Raw genomic sequence first — 20,862 nt, 5'->3', positions numbered from 1 at the left:
ATGTGCCTTATAGCAGCACCTGGCCTTGGCAGGTAGAGTATTACACAGTAAAACATTAACGTGTAACAGGTGATCAAACACTTCTCAACTAATAAATGTTTGACTCCACGTACAGCTAAAACTATTTGTGTAAGATATGTCATCCAACCTATTTACATCAGTAATTTGCATCTGGTGCAAAATTGCAACAAAATGGCACAAACACCATCTGCACTGCTTGCATTAAACTCAGGATAATTTTTCTTCGGGACCAACTTTGTGCATTAAAAATGATAATGAACATAAAAACTGAATGTTTAATTAAAGGGGCCATATTGCTGTAGTCTTTCATGTTCTCTGACTCATCTACAATGTCATAACAACCTAAAGTGTTGCCACATCAAGTACAGAGCAGGATAGAACATAAATGAAGGTCTACATTTCACTTCCTCTCCCAGATCAAACCAATTAAATGTAAATTAATTTAATCTTACCCTGCTGTGAACAGTGTTGATCCTGGATGTTTTCATCTGTGATTGCAGCTCTGTAAGATGAAGCACGCTTGCACTTCCATATGTGAACCTTCGTCTCCAGTTTAACCTTCCTACCAACTATATCCATTTGAAGGTTTTGTACGTATCCCCAGTATTCGAGTTGAGGGGGGATGAGGGGGGATGGGATCCCCCCTGAACTAAAAACGGTCAAAATCATCCCCCCTGTAAAACTGCCATCCCCCCTTTCCATCCCTTATGTCATTTCATCAATGAATGTGGTTTTACTGCTATTTCAACATTTAGAGTCATCACCAGAAAAATAACACCAGAAAAATGTGACAATTTTCACCTGTTTCAGGTAAATTTTCACTTGAAATAAGTAGGAAAATCTGCCAGTGGGACAAGATTTATCTTCTTATTACAAGCAAAAAAATATTGTTCCACTGGCAGATTTTTCTACTTATTTCAAGTGAAAATCTAGTTGAAACAAGTGAAAATTGTTGTCTTTTCCAGTGATGAGTATTGTTTTAAGTGTAATGAGATTTTTTTACTAAAATGAGACATTTTAACTAGAAATAAGACAAATATTCTTGTTAATATTTTCCGTTTTTGCAGTGATCCATTTTACTTGTGAAGGACAGAGGCATGTTAAGTTCAGAAAACTGTTTTTATTTTTGTGTTTTGATGTATTTGATGTAAGCCCAGTGGATATTTAAAGCTTACAGAAGGCTGCATTTAACTGCTGCTATGTCATTCCTGCAGGTGTTTTGGTCAGTGCTATTATTTGTATTATATTATTTGTAATCAGCACAAATTATCTGTCCCCATATGATAAAATCCACCATCCCCCCTGATTTCTTTTTACAACTCGAGTACTGCGTATCCCTCCATGACAGAATTAAATTTGAATGCTCCTCAATGACAGGTGGTCCTTTTGTGTTCACAATTTGTCTAAAAAGATTCTTGGGGGAAGGTGTTTGGTAAGTTATGAAACAGTAAACGGCAGCAATGGCTTGTCCAAGTTAGCGACAGTGACTAAGAAGGGTTGAAGTTCAGCCGCTGGTCTTTGTAAATCTGAAGTAATGACGGTCTTTTGGAGTTATTTCTACTACTCAAGTGGTGCCTAAGATTAAGATAACGTGGCTGGAAATTATAATAATAGTTTCACTTAAAAGTCAATATTTTTTTTCTCAGGGAAATACACGTTTGGGCGATTGTTTGAGGAAATATATCACAAAATGAATTTTTTGGATCTGTTTCTTCAAATGTTTTCCATTCGATTGTTGTTGAAGCAGGAACCTCACAAATTATGTTAAATAATTCAGACCGTGCACTTAAGGAGTTTACAGGTGATTTTAAAGGAGCATTGTTGAGTTACAAAAGAATATGATTATAGCTGTGAAAAGGTATCACCAATCCTAGGTCTGCAACTTAAAACTCTTTTAGCATTTTAGTCTTCAGATAAGACAGGCTGGTATGCAGTAGGATTTCTAAACTTTTGCACACTTTGTCTCCTTGTGTATTGTTGGTATTCAATTGCCTCCCCTTACTGTCATAAATCTCACAATCAAAAAGAGTCTGCAAGTTTTCGTTGGGATTACTGTCAAGATGATCCACTCAGTTCTTTTGCACTGTCAAGAGTTGCTTGACATGTTGCTAGTAGCTACATCAATTACCACAAAAACAGTGTTCTAAGCTAAACAGGACCCATCTAAAATGATGTACGAGTCTGCAAACGTCATACAGCAAACAATCAGTGCTAAAAGTGGTTCAGCAAGCTGCTAAATCATGAGTGCTTCATTGATTTTCTACACAGAGCTTCTCCCTTTTTGCTTAATTTTCTGTTGAACAAATAACGACAGTCTAATATATCATGTATTGATGTTTATCATCAATTACGTCCACAGATGTAAAACTTTACCATTTAAGAGAGCGTGTTTGTGTACATATGATGGTTCATGTCAGCTAAAAGATGTTAAATCTATTAAGTGCTGCTGTTCAAATGCATTTTAGTCACACCATCAAAGAGAGTTGATTTAATTTGCACTATTCTGATTGTGACTTGGGCTTGATGAATAATGTATCAACACCATCCCAGGTCTCCCTCCAGGAATACTTGGGCGGTGTTTATCGTCATTTCACTGCTCACTGTGTCTTTAGGTAATAGAGACACGTTTGTAACCTTTTATACATCTTTATATATGCAAATATGTGTGTATATATGTACACTGTAAGAAAAAAAGCCGCTGTTTTTACGGGAAAAAACTGGCAGCTGTGGTTGCCAGAATAATACTGTAAAAGACACAGCGGATTGTAAAACACATTACAGAACAACCTGTACATTTTACAATTTTAAACTGTAATCCTTTACAAAATAACATCATGCAATTTACGTACAAAACTGGTCAATTCAACATCCATTTTCAGCCAAATTAGCATGACTATACCTTCATTAAAGCTATTTTCTCCTGTAAAATTTACGTGCAGCCATTGCTTATTTTACATCTAATTAAATTTCACTGGAAAACATCAAAATAAAGGTATTATTAATCGGTAAAAGCCTCATTATAAGACAGTAATTTGACTGAATTTTTCTGCTAATTTTATTGAAAGATTGTGTGTTGTGTAATATATTTTGTAGTATTAATAGCAGCGTTTTGTTGTGAAATAAAGATCTACATACTATCATTGAATTCTTTGAGTAATGTCTTAATTAAATGAGTTATTACAAGTTAAACAGACAAACTCTGACACAATGTCAACAAAGATTTTCATCTGTGTGTGTGTGTGTGTGTGTGTGTGTGTGTGTGTGTGTGTGTGTGTGTGTGTGTGTGTGTGTGTGTGTGTGTGTGTGTGTGTGTGTGTGTGTGTGTGTGTGTGTCAGCCACAGCTCTATCTACGTTGTTCTTGGCGATCTTGTTTTGTACCAGAACCATAAAACAGAGCAAGCAAGGCAAACCTGTCGTATTCATATTCATCCTGATTGGATGATTGGAACACGAACAGCATCTCCTCTGGGTCAGTTGATCTGTTATTACATCATCACTTTAGTTTAATTAGGACAGATGTTATTTTGAGTCTGTATTAAAGCAGAAGCCACATTTCAAAACTGTCCACCTTTGTTTTTTTCTGTTGTTTTTCTTTTCAATCTTCAGGAACGATATTGCTCCTCTTCAGCTGTCATCTGAGGTCACACAGACTTCCCATGTCTATCTTGTCAATCTGCCAAAGACCGGTGAGATCCTACTCCACAATCACTCTTGCTACATCACTGGCTATATGGCCGGGTCTCAAGTGCGCCTATAGCTCTTCAGCATCCATAATCACTGAAAAACACACGCCGTCTTCTCTTCCTCCTCGGATACGTGATTGTGTTCTGTGCTTTCAGCCGGTGGAGCCATGTTCACCCACATGAGGCGAGCCCAGCTGCGTGTTGTGGATCACCAGACTTGCACGAGTTCAGGCTGGTGGGGCAGCACTGTAAAGACCACCATGATTTGCACCGGAGGAGATGCTGAGTCCTTATGCAACGTAGGTCATGTCCATATCTGAATGCCCATATCAGTGTAGTGCATCAATACCTGCATCATTCGAACTGAAGAACAACCTGTTCTTGAAGTGCATTTTTTGTCCCTCAAAACGTTTAGCATTCAAATGAAGTTTGCAGCAGTATTTAAAAAGCATGTACTACTCATAGTAATATTTTGTGTTTAAATGGTGACCCCCCCAAGACTAATGTGTCTTTAAATGTGTATTCTTATTACTATAAAACCCAGCATCTGGAGGACAAGTTTGAAAAATATTTCACCTATTATCGTGCATTTTTAAATTCTGTGTGTGTATATATGTATATATATATATATATATATATATATATATATATATATATATATATATATATATATATATATATATATATATATATATATATATATACACACAGAATTTAAAAATGCACGTTAATAAGTAAAATGTTTTTCAAAATACTTTCAGTTTATAACAAAGATGTTTTTGTGACAATTTTAACATGTTAGATTATAAAAGCTTTTACTACACTCATTAAAAAAAACATACTCTACTAAGATAAAAAATACACAACCTTTCCTCCCATCCTGCCTCTTATGTTTCATTTTAGCTTCAGCGTCTCGCCTGCAAAAAAAAAAGAAGAAAAATAGATTTTGTATGCATTGTGGGAAAGGGGCGAACAGTATAATGTGAGCGTGAATCTAACACATGTTTAGTGTCAAAATGAAACAAAATAGAGAAATCAACAAGCACTGTTTGTGTCAAAGTTGTCCCTGTCTTGGGTCTTGTTTAGTTGATATCAATTCCCCACAGTGGATGAAGCCCTCTCGTTGCTACTGACACAGTAATCATGCGTGACTGGCCTTGCTGAAGTCGATTTTCTACAGTCCTAGTCGAGTCCCACTGTTGCAGCTGCCGGACATTAATTCACCTGGCTAACTTTCTTTTTATGAGGCCAAGCTTAAGCATGCCAATGGTTCTGGTTTGCTCACTCATGTCGGTCATTTTTAGAGTGGAGAGAGATTTTGTCAGTTGACTCGGCCAGAAAACACTGTGAACCGGACACAATTAAGAAAACTTAATAAAAACATTATAAGGTCTAAATAGAGATACTTTTTTCTCTCTGCTACAACAACAGGAACCTCTGCAAATGTGAAGCACGCAAGACTGTTACAAGCGTTCTGTCCTGATTTAAGACAATCAAATATCAAACCACAGGGGTTGGATTTCAAGGTAGAACCATGACAAGGGATTGCTCAGAAACTTACAAACGGCCAGGCAGGATGGGAACAAGGGAAGTCAAGCCATAATAGGCAAAAGAACACAGACTTTCAAAAGAAAACGGAAGCAAATAAAAATCTAAACCATGACACTCGTTAACTAGGAAAATAGATATGATAATGTGATAAATATTGTCGCAAATCAGCATCTTTACCCAAGGTGATGTTTTATCAGATGATGGTCCCAACAATCCAAATATGGATTTAAAAATGATCAAACATTTTTGTTCAAACACCTGTGTGTACTGATCAGTTGTTATCCCGACATACTAGGGTGACTTCGGTGGCCGTCTAAGCTGCTGGTTCACAGCGCTGGGTACGTCCATGGGATAGCCAGCTTTGTCTCTGGAATGGGATGTAATGCACATCAGAAGCCAACTGTCTTCACTTGCATCTCTGCTCACTTGTCATGGATAAACTTTGTCAGTTTTGCCAAATGCTGCATTTAAAGGAGCATGAGGCCCCTTTTAAGAAATTAGACTCTCTAGCGCCACCCTTCACCACGACGGCCGTCGGGGGTACTGCAGCCAACAGCGAAGCCGGCACGGGAGAACGGGGAGAACGCACATGCAGCGTCATTTGACGTCACATCCGCAGGACAGCGCGGGAAATTCGGCCCCACAATTGCAGCACATTTTGCAGCACACAGCCTGTTCAAGGCAACGGAGAGATACACTAGAGGGCTCATTCTTTTTGGTTTGGAACGCTTCATCTGACATTATTACTAGAAAACTTAAAACGTATACGAATTTTTTTCATAAATCCTGCCTCAATCCTGCCTCATGCTCCTTTAATAAAAAAAAAAGAAAAGAAAATAATATCTTAATATTCCGTTTCACTTGTTGACACCATGTTCTACAATGTACCGTTTAATTGATCATGTCCTGAAAGCTATTTTCTTCTTTTAAGTAATTTACAGTTCTTGAAAAAGATGATCACTTGCAGCTGGTCAAATCCTGTACAAATAAAATAGTTTGGACTGAATAGTTGTGTTTTGAATGATTTATTGTTTCCTGATGTCATTTTTCTGGTGATTCATATAATAAAAAAAAGTGAATACAACATTAAAAAGTCTGAAATTCAAGGTCTTTTTTATTTTTCATTTAAAGAAAATTGGTCTTGTAAGTAAATGGAAAGTTACTTTGCCGTAGAAATGGGACAAATACACCGATGACAGGCCTAAAGTGTACACCCGAGAGAGAAATCCACTTTTGTTATTTGTTACTTAAATTAGAGTTTAAATTTTGACTCCTTGCAGCCCCGAAGGAATACAAATTTAATTTATAACCTCTTTTCTTTTGTTTATCTTAACCTCTTCTATTATTCCTGCAGTTTTTAAATGAACTTTTTCCCTTTCGCTTCCAATATTTAATAAAAAAAGTAAAAGGGTTGTATAACTCTGATGGGTCTGTGGCATTTTAGAGGGTGGCATTAAGCACTCAGGCATTAATAGAGGGCATGGTGACTGCAGGATAAGTGCGTGCCTGGTCTCTGGGAATGGTACACATGTTTTGACATGGGTAAAGTGGAAATGGAAAAAGCACTCAGACAGACAGACGTGACTTGAGATATTTATTGGATTTTGCATGTCTAAAAGATTTTCAAAAGATCTTCATTATGTTTTGATCCCACACTTCCATTTCACAGCTCTTTTTATGTAAAAAAAAATAATAATGCAAGTAAACGCTGAGGGCTTTTATTCAGTTTTTAATCCAGCCTTGAAACACTAGAGAGTCTTTAAAGAATAAGTTTAAATCAAACCTTGCCTGTGGGCAAGTTACATTAATCACAATCTTTGGGGATGCTTGGGTATTTGTCGCATTCCTCTACTTTTATTATTATTACTCAAAGGACTGCCATTGTGTGTGTTTCTTGGCTGGCCTGTCAAAAGTTCAAATAAAAGGTGCTGCTTTACATACTAAACGGGCTGTGTAGTTCTGAGTTTTTGCATAAAAATAAACCATAACATATTCTTCAAAATATGTATTGCCTGGCATTTGTTGGTGGGTTTTACAGAACCTGCTGTCAAATCAAACAGATTCATGTAAGGCATACGCCACGGTGAGAATGCCCTCTGTGAATGACATTATGCAGATAACCTTTCTCAACATCATATCTAATCATGCGGAGGTTGTGTCGAGAACAGTAAATAACACAGCTCAGTTTATATAAGCTATCCAACTGCCATTCCAAGGTGTAAGATGGCAGGTGCGAAGGGGACAGCAGAGCTGTCGACACGTGCAAAAGTGACAAATCGCTTGCAAAATTCAGTTAATCTGTTGCTTCAGGTAAAGTTAAAGATTTCATGGAATTATAGAATGGGTATAATTGTAATTATTTGAAATGAGGAATCTCAAGATAGCCTATCGTTTGTTCCCTGATGCTTCAAAAGATTTGTTCCAATATCAAACTCCCTCAAAACAAATCCTGAGCCTCAGCAACCTTATGTGCCACATAATAAACACACCAAGACTATTAGGCTGCAGGGCTTTGTTGAGTTCTTATGAAAGGCTTAAAAGTTGAAACATTGACTTCAGTCTGTGTTTATCAAAAACATGTAAACTAAAGTATTCAAATAAAGAATAAAGGCAGAGTTAAGTTCATAACAGGACATGTGTATGAATGTTGTTTTCCTTCTTCTGTGATAAATTTGTTGTGTGATCTCTTTCTCGTTGGCTTTCCCGACTTTTACAATGAAAGCAGTTTCATATATATTAAATTTGAACAGTAAAATTAATCTAGAGTTGAGTTTTAACAACTGGGATGCTAGAGAAGAGTCATGAGTGCATATACAACAATTGCCTTTTTTTAGTAGTATCTTTAAGAATATGAAATATAAAAACCATATTCAAAATAAAGTTTGGAAGACAGATAGAAAAGAAAACAGAAAACACACAATCTACAAACCAATATTTTATTCACAACAGAACATAGAAACATCACAAAATAAAGTAAAACATGTCAGAAAAGTTGGAACAGAGCAATGTCCACTAATGATTAGCATCATATCTTTTAAAAAAAGCAGCTGCTGGAGTTCTGCAAGGGGGAAGAAATCATATTTTTGTCTAATACAGGATTCAAGCTGCTCAACGATGCTCAATCTTTGTTACATTTTTCTGTTTCACAAAATGTTCTCAATTGTCAAAAAGTCTGGACTGCTGGCAAGCCAATTCAGAACCTGGACTTTTCCCACCATGAAGGCATGCTTTTGTAATGGAGTCAGCATGTGGTTTAGTATTGTTTCCCTAAGAGACAAAAGGCCTTGCCTGAAAATGATTGTCCCAGGATGGGAGTGTATGTCGCTCTGAAATCTATATTCAGGGTTGATGTTTTCTTTTCAGATAATGTCATAGTTTGTTGTTGTTTTTTTGTTGCAGGTTGCTCTGCCCAAACTGTCATTAAATGTGTTGTTGAGGACCCAAATGCAGGAGATTGAAGCAGCAGGAGCTCCAAACAAAGTCCTTTAATAAAACAGAAATTGCTGCTTGGCAGGGAAAAAGACAAAACAAAACAAAAAAAGCTCTACTACTACAAATGAAGAAAATAAGAACCAGGACGGCATACAGCATACATATGGTCCAGCAAGGAGGAAAGGAAAGACAAGACAGACATCCACATTTCACAAGAACACAATGGGACAAAATGTATGTTGAGAAACGGGGAACACGTACTCATGGGGCTGACAAGATACAGGTCAAACTAGGAACAAAGTAGTAAAACCTCAAGAAAAACACAGCAAAAAGAAACCCCAAAACCCGACAGAAACCCGAGATCATGACACCTGGATGCAGAGCCGGATTAAATAAATGGACTACACTAGGCAGACTGTGATTTTTGGGCCCCCCTCCATCGATGTTATTTATGAAATCTTAAACTTACCAAAGTTACTAATAAAAGTGAATTCACATTTTACATAGCATAGTCATAGTCAAGTTGGTTCTTTGTATTCCAAAATAAGTTATGTGTTGTATATTAAACAGTCTATCAGACTATTTTTAGATTTTTATTATTTATACGTTATTACAACGCTCTATTAAATGCTATTAAATTATCCTTATCTTATCGATTGTGAGCATTTTGCAGAAAATCTTAATTAAATGTGTTGATTAAATTGAATAGTTAAATAAGAAGTCAAATCTACAAAGACCAATAAAATTTGCAGTAAGACAAAGTGTGCTGTAGTATGTATGTCTGTATGTGTATATGTATGTATGTGTATGCGTATGCAGAGCCGTTTGGGAGATTTGCGAGGCCCTGTGTGAAATGGCCAGGGGGTCCCCCGCAAAATTTTGGGGTTTTTTCGGGTCGGATCGGGTGTCTATATGCGCAATTTTAACTCTCCAATTAGCAAAATACTGGATACCTTCCCCTGCCTCATCATCATCTGGGCTTGCCTCGACGCGGGGCCCCACGGCTGCTTGAGCCCCGATCGGATCGGTGATTTTTGTAACAAATTTATCAAACGAGCCTTTCAGAGAGGCATTAAACTCTTCCATTTTCTTTCGTTTTTTTCTTTTTTCATCCCCTGATGGAAATTTCCTGAATCTGTCTCGTTCTCTCGACATTGTGTGACAGTTTGTTCCAACTCCACCCGTCTGGATCAGACTAGCTTGTGTCTGCGCTTGGTCTAATGCAGTTGTATTGAACAACAGACACGCGTCATCATTGCACATATATTTATTGATATGCACAGACTAGTACATATTTAGGTCTGTAATGGAACGTGACTGTTGATATTTATAAGGGAAAAAAGGAAAAAAAAACGAAAAAAAAAAAAAAATTGGGGAAAAAAAAAAAACGGCCCATAGCGCCAGGCCCCTTGGGGCGCCAGGCCCCTTGGGGCGCCAGGCCCCGTGCGGTCGCACGGTTCGCACATCCCTTGCGGCAGCCCTGTGCGTATGTATGCCTATATATATATGTATGTATACTAAATATAGTAATAATGCACATATATATATGCCTTAGGCTTTTACCGGCCTGTTATCAACCATTAATATGTGTGCAGACAAAAAAAAAAAAAATAATAATTATTATTATTTTTTTTTTGTCCCTCTGTCTGGGCCCCCCCTGTCAATCGGGCCCTAGGCACATGCCTAGTTTGCCTTTGCATTAATCCGGCTCTGCCAGGATGCCCATACATGACTTATTGTGTGGAGATATGGGGTAACACCTATAAAACAAATACAAACCCTATTTTCCTGTTACAGAAAAGAGCGTTAAGGATAATTAATAGATCTGACTATTGTAAACCAACAAATAATCTTTTTATTAAATATAATACCTTAAAATTCCATGATATAGTAGAGCAGAAAACTGTTTTATTTGCCTTTAAAGCCCAGCAGAAACTGCTTCCAAACTACATTCAGGACCTGTTTCAAATTAAAGAAACCCGCTATGACCTGAGGGGGAAACTCATGTTTGAGATGACGACAGTAAGAACAAATATTAAAAAGAGATGTACATCAGTTAAGGCTAGAGAAATATGGAATAGTTGTAATAACAACCTAAAAACGTGTCGTCTATCCTCAAGTTTAAGAAATTGTTTAAAGAAAATACTGTAAATAAATATAAAACACTATAATTATAAAGTATACTATCAAAAACATTCTAAAATGTGAAACGTCAATTTTATATTTGTCTTACTTATTTTTGTCTTCTTTATGTATTGTTTGTTTCCACGGAGTAAAAGCTAATGTCTAATATTTTTGCTGATCACAAGAAAAAAGGGTGGGCACTATAAGCTACGGCTCCAGCCTACACCTTTTCGGCAAATGAAATGCTGTTTTTTTCTTTCCTTTTCATGTTGTTCTGCAAAAAGTGTGTACAAGCCGAAATAAAGATTCATAACATAACATAACATAACATAAGTACCCAGTACCCAAACTGTCTCACTTCCAGTATTTTTGTATGCTTTCTATGTTTAGGAGTACAAAATAATAGGGGTCAATGAGATGTGTAAATCATTGCATAGTTATATTTTACAATGTTTCTCAACTTTTTTGGAGCTGAGGTTGTTCATTAGAAGAGCTATACGATCACTGGAAAAGAAAACAAAGAAGAAACAAAACTAACTAACTAAAACTAAAAGACTGTTACTTTACACGGAGTATTAAAAAGATGTACCAGTATTATCATACATTTCTGTGCGAATGCATATATGATGAGGGTTACGAGCGGTTCTGTGAGAAACAGAGAATCCTATTAGTTTCTCTTGACAGTAAGTGCAAAAATAGCTCCAGTGTCAAATATTGCTAGAATTGATTCCAGCACTCCCACGGCAGCGATAACTGTGAGACAGATACAGGTGGACATGTGTCAGTGTTAGCTAAACCACACACACACACACACACACACACACACACACACACACACACACACACGCACACACACACACTACCAGGCGAGGGGGCCCTGAGGGTATAAAACAGTGCAGTGCAGATGTCTCCAGTGCAGAATTTTTCAGGAGACTTGCAGCCATGCTCAGATTTCTGTTGTTGACCTCTCTCGCAGCCCTGGGTAAGAGCTGTTTTGTTCTCTTTTGACATTTCCAACACACACACACACACACACCCTGATGGGTTCTGATGTCCGCCCTGTGTCTCTGCTCTGCTCAGTGCTGGCGGAGCCCCAGCCCAGGTTCCTGGAGGACATGTCTGAAGGCAGAGTTGTGGGAGGGGAGGTGGCCAGACCCAACTCCTGGCCCTGGCAGGTACTACTACTTTTAAGTAAAGGCAGGAACATTTTCAAGTTCAATGTTCTTCCTTATACAACAGGATGAGAATATTTTATTTTTTCTAGATATCCTCTGCAGGTAAATCACAGTACTGCTTTTGTCCAACAGGAACACATCCAACCAACTACCCAGCTTAAAATATACCTGCAGGAGCTTTAGTCTTCAAAAAAGGCAGAATCTTTCATTAACTAATCTTATTCTGAGTATTAGGGCCAAACTAAGACAAAAAAAAATTGGAAATTACGAGAATAAAGTCATAATATAATGAGAATAAAGTCGTAAAATTACGAGAATAAAGTCGTAATGTTGCGAGATAGAGTCGTAATAGAATAAAGTCGTAATATTATGAGAATAAAGTCGTAATATTACGAGAATAAAGTTGTAAAATTACGAGAATAAAGTCGTAACATTACGAGAATAAAGTCGTAATGTTGCGAGAATAAAGTCGTAATATTATGAGAATATAATTTATGAGAACTCTAACAGGAAGAGCTTCTTCTCCCTGTGTTAAAATGAGGAATATTGAACATCTTGTGAAGTTATATTTATATATTTATAATATATTACGACTTTATTCTCGTAATATTATGACTTTATTCTCGTAATTTTACGACTTTATTCTCGTAATATTATGACTTTATTCTCGTAATTTTACGACTTTATTCTCATTACATTATGACTTTATTCTCGTAATTTCCTTTTTTTGTTTTTTTATTTGGCCCTAATACTCCGTCGTACTTACAAACTGTGCTAAGTACATGTAGGGGATAGAAAATTATAATGTAAATTTGTTTTCGACTCCTTTTAAGCCCAACTGTGTCAAATGTATTCAAAACTTTAACAAGGGCTCTCTATTCAAACATCCCCTCAAAGCCTTTTAAAAGCGACTTGTAACATTTTAAGTATCTTTGAGTACCTCTAATGGTGCCAAGGTACATTGACAAAAGAAAGTCCAGTTTGTTGTGTTGGTAAAGCTCCCTCTGGTTGTTTTATTAGATCTCTCTTCAGTACAAGTCTGGCAGCAGCTTCTACCACACCTGCGGAGGAACCTTGGTGAAGAGAGGATGGGTCATGACCGCCGCTCACTGTGTGGACAGGTGCGACATTCACATCCAGCGGGTCTGGAACCCACACAATTATCACAGAGCATATATTTGTTTTTATACAGGGTGTTTCATCAGATTAAAAAAATATATATGAAATGTATTTTGTAAAGATGAGTGTGAGTGAGAGAATTAACCGTTTTGGTTGGTGCGCGGCCACAGGACCAGGACTTGGCGCGTTGTTCTTGGAGATCACAACATCAACTCCAATGAGGGCAGAGAGCAGTTCATGAGCGTGAGCCGCGTCCACATCCACCCCAACTGGAACTCCAACAGTGTCGCTGGAGGGTAAGTCTTAACAACGTGCTTTCACAAACTTTTGCATATTAGAAAATTATAATTCATGTACATTATTTTGCACGATATGTTTTAAGAACAATTAAAAAGAGGCGACAACCAGGAAAGATTATATAGATATCTGACTTTATATGATTTATTTCATTTCATTTCATTTTCATTTTTTCATTTTATTCTTTATTTCATTCAAAAAACAAAACAATTCAATACAAATACAAATGTTCCTAACTTGTGAATGAAAAGGGAGCAGAAAGAAGAAGAATCTTATCTGATCTGCCCCTTTCACAAATAACATAAATTGAAAATAATAATAAAAAAACAACAACTAAGTGAATAAAAAAACTAAAGTAAAATAAAATTAAAATAACATTAAAATAAAATAACTGCCGCCTAGGGGCATGTCAATCAAATTTAACTAACATTTTTTATTATATTGCCTTAACATACAGGCTTTAATTGTTCTTTTGAATGTAATGTTTGATTTGGATTCTTTGTTTTCTTTATTCAGATTGTTCCATAAATTGATTCCTTTCACAGAAACACAACGTTCCATCAATCTTGTCCTGCATCTTGGTTTTTTTTATATATTAGTAGTACATACTGTGAAGTCACCATTTATTATTTTGGATTATGTAACAAGTATTTCTGCCACAATTTTTAAGTAAGATTGACATTCAGTACTTTTTGCTTATTTTATTTTCTGCACTAAAGTGCAGTTAACAAATCAGTGTAAAAACAGATTAGGAAAATAATTTTCAGACTGATCTTTTTGAAAATAAAAATACATTTTTGATTGATAAATGATATTTGACCCTTGAAGAAAAACCTTATAATGAGTTTTAATGAGTTGCATAAAAGATGCATTCGTGAGTGACATAATGTGTTTGATTTTCAGATATGACATTGCTCTCCTGCGTCTGACCTCTGACGCCACCCTCAACAACTACGTCCAGCTCGGTGCTCTGCCTCCTTCCGGCCAGGTTCTTCCCCACAACAACAACTGTTACATCACCGGCTGGGGTCGCACCCAGAGTGAGTCCCACACGCTGACGCACTCACACCATGAATGTTTTGCATAAAGCTTTGGCCCAGCGGTGATATATGTTCTTGCCTCGGCCCCCAGCTGGAGGTCAGCTGTCCGCTCAGCTGAAGCAGGCCTACCTGCCCGTCGTTGACCACAAGACCTGCAGCAGCTACGGATGGTGGGGCAGCACTGTGAAGTCCTCCATGGTCTGCGCTGGCGGTGCCAGCGAGTCTGGTTGTCAGGTGAGAAGCTTGTTTTCTGGTTTGCTGTTTTTTTTTTTAAATAGCAGTAAAAGTCTCTTTGGATAATTTAAAACCCAATTCAAGAAGAAAAAAAAAAAACAGTTTGATTCAATACAACCACTAATGATGTGAGAAAGAACTGCAATAGATCTGGACCAAGATCTTAAGAAATATGAAATACATCAACTATATTATTACCAGCTAAAAATGATCTCTTTTCTTGTTTGCTGCAGCTTTTCAAAACATGGACACTCATAAATTGTCCTAATTAACAGTTCATGCCTAATTTATGAAGGATAAGGAAACTGTTCATGAATTGCAAAAAAAAAAATTAATAAATCATTGATTTCAGTTAACAAATGTTGAAGACATTTTCAGCAATAACACAGATTTTTAACACCCTTTCCATTTTGTTAATTCTTAATTAAAGTATGGGTATTGTGAGGGAAAGAATAAAATGTCCAGATCCAATCCAACCCTGGAGGGAAGTTTTAAATTGCCCACTGATCTTAAAGCTGACCCCTTCCTGCGAAGCAAGACACTTTGGAGGACACCTGCAGGATCACATGCTGCGTCAGCAGGGGCATTAGTCAGCGGCAAGGATCTGAGAGTGCTTAAGCTGCACAAAGTGTGAAAGTCTTGCAAGCTCATGCTCTGCACATCCTAGCTCTAGGATGAATAAGATTAATAGTAGATATGAAAAGCAGGAATATGTTCAGCACTTTGAAAAATTTGCTGAAACCAAAGCGTCGAGTCACTGTATGTATCTTTTTGTCTGATGTTTTTTGGGCTGTTTGTTTTTTTCCCTGCAGGGCGATTCTGGCGGCCCCCTCAACTGCAGCGTAGGCGGTAAATGGGTTGTCCACGGTGTGACCAGCTTTGTGTCTTCCTCCGGCTGCAACGCCTACAGGAGGCCCACCGTCTTCACCCGCGTGTCTGCTTACAGCAGCTGGATGAGCAGCGTCAGTATTTTCCCATGATGCACAGCTACAATCAGACAAACATACATTCACAATGATGACTCTCTTATGGCATGATATGTGTATTATTTCATTGGTTGATTGATTGCCAGAGGATTCATTTGTCCCTGTTTTTTTTCCAGATCATGGGTTAAGAAGAGAAACCAGAGAAGACTCTGCGCTCGTCTGTAACTCCATTAAAATAAAATGTACTTTAATATGGACTTGAATTATTCATTCGGTCATCATTTTCTGTGGTATACATCATACCTTGCCTAAATCTTAACCCTCAACTCAGTCTTCAACATCTTCCCTAGAGGTTTTTTCTTTTATTCCAGGAATGTTTTGCTGCTAGACTAATTGCAAAGCCAACTGACACCATTCACAAGAGGGGGATAGACAAGCTATAAAGAGTTATCCCATTAAATATTGTCGCATTAAGTTCATTACAACAGACAGGATACACGTACTTAAATAACAACCACAATGCAAGTAGCTGATGAAATGGGATTCAATCGCTCCGTTTCCAGGTTCCAGTGGACAAAACCAAATCTCACCGTTGAGTCACTGTGAATTAATGTCAACAAAACTATCGTCCACTGGAGATAATATGGCTAATGTGCAGAGGTGTCAAAAGTATTCACACTCATTACTCAGGTAGAAGTATAGATACTACAGTTTAAAAATACTCCTGTAGAAGTTGAAGTATCAACTCACGTTTTTTACTCAAGTAAAAGTATAAAAGTACTGGTTTCAAAACTACTTAAAGTATAAAAGTAAAAGTAATGTAAGGGGGAAAAAAGCCATTAAGGACAAAGCCATTGAAAATGAATGCATCTTAGTATAATACAAATATATTAAAGAACCATATATGTGTACTATTGAGCATTAACATGTGTTTCAGAGAGCAGAAGATATGATGACTAGTTGCCTATAAGTATTGTAATTTTGCAAAAAGTTAAACTTCAGAGGCATGTTATCATTTACCCTAACCTTTAGTGGAATGTACATCCAAGTTTAGTTGCAGGAATCTGAGGGAACGGATGTAAGAACAAAACTGGACAAGAACATCTGTGCCACAACCACAACATAATTCACTCTATCCGGATGGAGCAATTTAACTGGATAGTTTTTTTTAAAGGCCGAAATGAAATAGAGTAACAAGGCTGTTTTTAAAATGTAAGGAGTAAAAAGTACAGATAATTGCGTGAAAATGTAAGGAGTAAAAATAAAAAGTTGTCTGAAAAACAATAATTCCAGTGAAGTAGAGATAAACAAAATTTCTACTTACGGTAAGTAAGGTAACAAAGTATTTGTACTTCGTTACTTGACCCCTCTGCTAATGTGGAATAACACTCAGGAGTACCACTTTTGACTTTTTTGCCAACAATATTCTCTCGTCATTATTTCCATCATTTGTACTCTGTTATGTTCCATGTACATGTGCAGTGCATGTTGAAATCCTTTTTTTTAGAAGTGACAGAAATCCCCAAACAGTATTTAGACTCAAAAGATATAAAATAGAATAGTACATAAGAGAGTAGTAATGATAAAACCTTCAGTTTTTCTCAGATTAAAATCCCATGAAAGCCACGACTGTGTTAGATAAGTGTGAGTGGAGCACATCTGTGTTGCAGAGGAGGAAACAGCTAGTTACCACTGGGCATGTGTCATCAGATACAGCGGGAGTTGCAGAGTTGCACAGTATGAAACACATATTGACTTTCAGGCGGTGCTGTTTGCCAGACATGACACAAATACACAACTGAGCCACGCTGAAGACATGCTGCTGCTGCTGCCGACAGCTCTGAGGGCTTTTAGGGAGTGAGTGAATGTCATTCCTCATCAGTGTTCCTGCAGGCAGGGCCAGGTACACTTCGTGTTGGATGCTGGAAGAAGGAGGGAAATGTGATTTTTTTTTTTTTAATCCTCAAAGCATAAATAAACACCTTTAAGAATAGATGCTCTTTACTACCACTGCCATTGCGATTTTAAATGCAGTAGTAAAACAACCTTGCAACCATCCACTATTAATACACCAATTAATACACCACTATAGTTCAAAAGTGATCGGATTCTGGCTCTCGGAAGTTAAATCATGTCCTATTGTCTCTAAATGTGCCAAAAAAGAAAAGGAAACAAAGAAAAGGTCTCTGCAGTGGTGTGGCTGAGTGGAGGTGACATCCTGCTGCAAACCCCTGGCAGCTCTTTTAACACAGATCTCTTGTGGTTTTAGACTCAGCTAAACACCAATTGTACATGCAAATGACATTTAAATATAATAAATGACATTTCTTGAGAATGCAATTCAAATTTTGATTAAATGTGATTTAACTCTTCCCAAACAAGAGGATGCTGAAGACTTAGATTAGATTTAAGAGGTTTACTTCACATGACACTGCTGGCTCGAATATACAAATACATTTCTGAAATAGACTTTTAACAGAACAAATGTGTGTATTTTTGTGGCTAATGTGATAAATAATGACCAATATTCCAAGATACACCTATGTGAAGAACTGAGTTATAAAGATTAGATAAGGCTGAAACAAGTCAAAATGAGTGAATTGATTGCCCAATAAGCCAATTTTCAATCATGGTCTTGTCAGACGATAACAAATAAATGAAATATCTTATCTATATTTGTTGTGCTTTGGGAGTATATACTAATTTTGCACTTAATGAAACGATCTTTTTTAATTTAGGAATGCTGTAAAGCTGTTCGGGAATAGTGAGTGATTTGTGCATTTCATTATTCCGGATCATTAAGAGCAAACTCTGTGAAGGAGTGCAGCCACCATCCTGTCCTGTTTTTAGAAGAAATCTGTCAATATGCAGAGGCAAATAGCAGCTCGCCGGCTGCTTCATGAGCGCTTTAAGTCCACAGCAGCAAACATGTTGCACATACGGAGTGACTGGGGAGATGGAAGGAGCTGTTGCATCGGCATGAGTGGATCCGTGGAGAGAGTGGGAGCTAAATGTCACATCAATATGACTGGATGTTATGAGTAATACAGATGTATTGTTGAGCATGAATTCAACCCCTGATGTCAGCCAGCACACACAGGATCTCAATAGATTCATTGTCATTCATTCATTCATCAGCCACATCAGACTAAAGTCTCTCAAATGAAGATGAGGGTCCGGCTGCTATTGTACCTGCAGCTGGTTGTAAACACAGTCAGCAACTCAACCTGCTGCTGCAACATTTCTGTTAGGAGGAACATAAACACACGTACTGATCTATTAATTTAGACGTATGTGTCTGTGTGCATTAAAAAAGTGAATTAGGATGTGCATTATATCCAGAAAGTAACTCAAGTTCATAAAGAGCTTTATGAATATTCATGAAAATAAAACACCCGCTTTGGCTGTTGTAACTAAAGCAAACTAAATCAAAAGGTCACTGTAAGTGCCAGGTCTCTGCCAGGAGTTTATGCTTCCTGCTTTAATCAGAAACGGATCACTTACGGCGCCGGCTACAATGCAGTCATTGTTTCCTCTGCTTAATTAATCACAATCTTGTGGTCAAAAAAACAACCCTTTCAATCAAAGACGCTGCTAGGGAGGAGCTATCATGAATGCTAACTAGCTGATCATCACTAATGGGGTTCTTTAAATGCATTGTGTTGATCTGCTGTTTTGGAATAAAATTTGCAATAAAAAATTTTTTTTTTGCCCTTTTTCCATGATAAAATGGTTAAACTGCTTGATAATTAATTTAAAGATTAAGCTTAAGCATGCACACGTTCTCACTGTGTCTTTTGAGTACAGGGTGTTTACTATGTGACAGTGACTATAAAGTAGAGGCGACAGTGTAATTAGGCTATTGGCATCGAGCTCATGAAACAACAGAACATTTAGACACTTAGAGCTTCTCTGCCGCTACAAGAGCTAAATGTACTAAGACCATCTTTCAACAAATCACTTGCTCCATTACAGGAAATGAAAATACTTCTATCATCTCTTTTATCTTCCATCTCCAAAGTGGACCTAGAAAATGTGTTACAACGTGTTGGGGGGGTTCAGTTTCCAGAACAAAATGCTCTCAGCCTTTCACAGAGGATGTACCTCAGACATCTGTGAAAGAAATGAAATCCTGTCATCCAGACAGATGTTACTTTTTTGTTCTTATCACCCGCCCACCACCCCCATAAGAAAAAAAAAAAAAAAAAAAAGGAAACTGATTTGAGGAGGCACGTTTTAATTGGCTTGGACAAATGTCCAGGATCCAAAATCCTAATTGATTTGCATGTTTGGCAGAAGGCACAGCCTGGTACGTCACCTGCTGACTTCTTTAAAACAAGCTTGCACACTTCTGACTGCCAACTAAGAGTCGATTTCATTCAGTGCTTTTGGGATAATCAAGTCAGTAATGTGTTCCACTTCCATCAGTCGCCTCAACTAATTAATCGGATGATAGGTCTTTCTTTCTTTCTTTCTTTCTTTTTTCTTTCTTTTAATCTCTCAAAGTTCTGTATTTCTACATTGGAGATGCATTTGCTCATGCTCTTGTGCCCTGCATGACTTCATGTGGGAGTGTGTAACCCGTCTAGCAGACGAAATACATACAAATTAAAGGCTGCTGATGCTTGTTTCCACAGCGAGTGGTTTGTTTAGGACCACATGGGTCAGTTCAGATGGAAGCAGTCCCCTCTCGATGTCCCACTCTCGAGTAAAAGCCTTTTTAACGCTCACAGGGTCAGTGTTCACTGCTGTGACCCCAGACATTAGTTGGATGAGTCCACAGTGCCACCTGGTGGATTTCAGAGCGACTGAACAGAGGCGGTAAAGCAGAAGACCCCTGAAATGAACCGGCATGTTATCCTTCACCAACTGCTGACAGGCCAGCTGAAGGGCAACCTGTCAATACTAATTACTTTACATTTCAAGAAGAGTGTTAGTATGCCCCGACCTGAGCTCAGCGCACAGTAATGATAGTCTCTCCCAGCGAAAGCTGAACGTTGATTTTTCTTTCTAAATTCAGCCCCCTTTGTTCAATTATAATTATGCAAAAAGCAGTCTTGTGGTGATAACATTTAAAACAGATTAGAAAGGAGCACCCCTCTTGTTGCTTCATTCCTTATTCCTGATTTTAGATAATTGAGTGCTTTAAGTTACATTTAGGTATAATTAAGACGGAAACTATGAAACACTCGCTGGCCTAATAAAATCTAAATTATTTCAAACTGCGGGCAGCAGACAAATCATCTTTAATGGATTTAT

At 37.5% G+C, this 20,862-nt stretch overlaps 1 protein-coding gene and 1 pseudogene across 2 annotated transcripts; both read left to right on the top strand.

Moving 5' to 3' along the window:
• On the top strand, positions 1 to 5,727 carry LOC133449111 (elastase-1-like; annotated as a pseudogene).
• A 6,009-nt stretch (positions 5,728 to 11,736) lies between these two features.
• LOC133448354 (elastase-1-like) lies at positions 11,737 to 15,860 on the top strand. 2 transcript variants are annotated; one of them, XM_061726793.1, is made up of 8 exons: positions 11,737 to 11,794; positions 11,893 to 11,987; positions 13,008 to 13,108; positions 13,277 to 13,402; positions 14,307 to 14,443; positions 14,535 to 14,677; positions 15,490 to 15,639; positions 15,780 to 15,860. In XM_061726793.1, the coding sequence occupies exons 1-8, from the start codon at positions 11,755 to 11,757 to the stop codon at positions 15,789 to 15,791; spliced, it is 804 nt and encodes a 267-aa protein (XP_061582777.1). In that variant the 5' UTR covers positions 11,737 to 11,754; the 3' UTR covers positions 15,792 to 15,860. The 2 variants fall into 2 exon arrangements, with proteins under 2 accessions (XP_061582777.1, XP_061582776.1); XM_061726792.1 differs by having other exon boundaries at positions 15,490 to 15,860.
• The last annotated feature ends 5,002 nt before the right edge of the window (positions 15,861 to 20,862 follow it).

Source organism: Cololabis saira, chromosome 8 (genome assembly GCF_033807715.1).
Source record: "Cololabis saira isolate AMF1-May2022 chromosome 8, fColSai1.1, whole genome shotgun sequence".
Lineage (NCBI taxonomy): Eukaryota > Metazoa > Chordata > Actinopteri > Beloniformes > Belonidae > Cololabis > Cololabis saira.
Note: the sequence above shows the minus strand (reverse complement) of the source record. Positions and strands in the feature narration are given on the sequence as shown.

Bases quoted from the DNA above. Each gene is read 5' to 3' on its own strand.
- LOC133448354 (XM_061726792.1), top strand. From the start codon at position 11,755: ATGCTCAGATTTCTGTTGTTGACCTCTCTCGCAGCCCTGG. The intron at 11,988-13,007 runs GTACTACTACTT...TTGTTTTATTAG, and splicing joins CCAACTCCTGGCCCTGGCAG to ATCTCTCTTCAGTACAAGTC. The intron at 13,403-14,306 runs GTAAGTCTTAAC...TTTGATTTTCAG, and splicing joins TCCAACAGTGTCGCTGGAGG to ATATGACATTGCTCTCCTGC.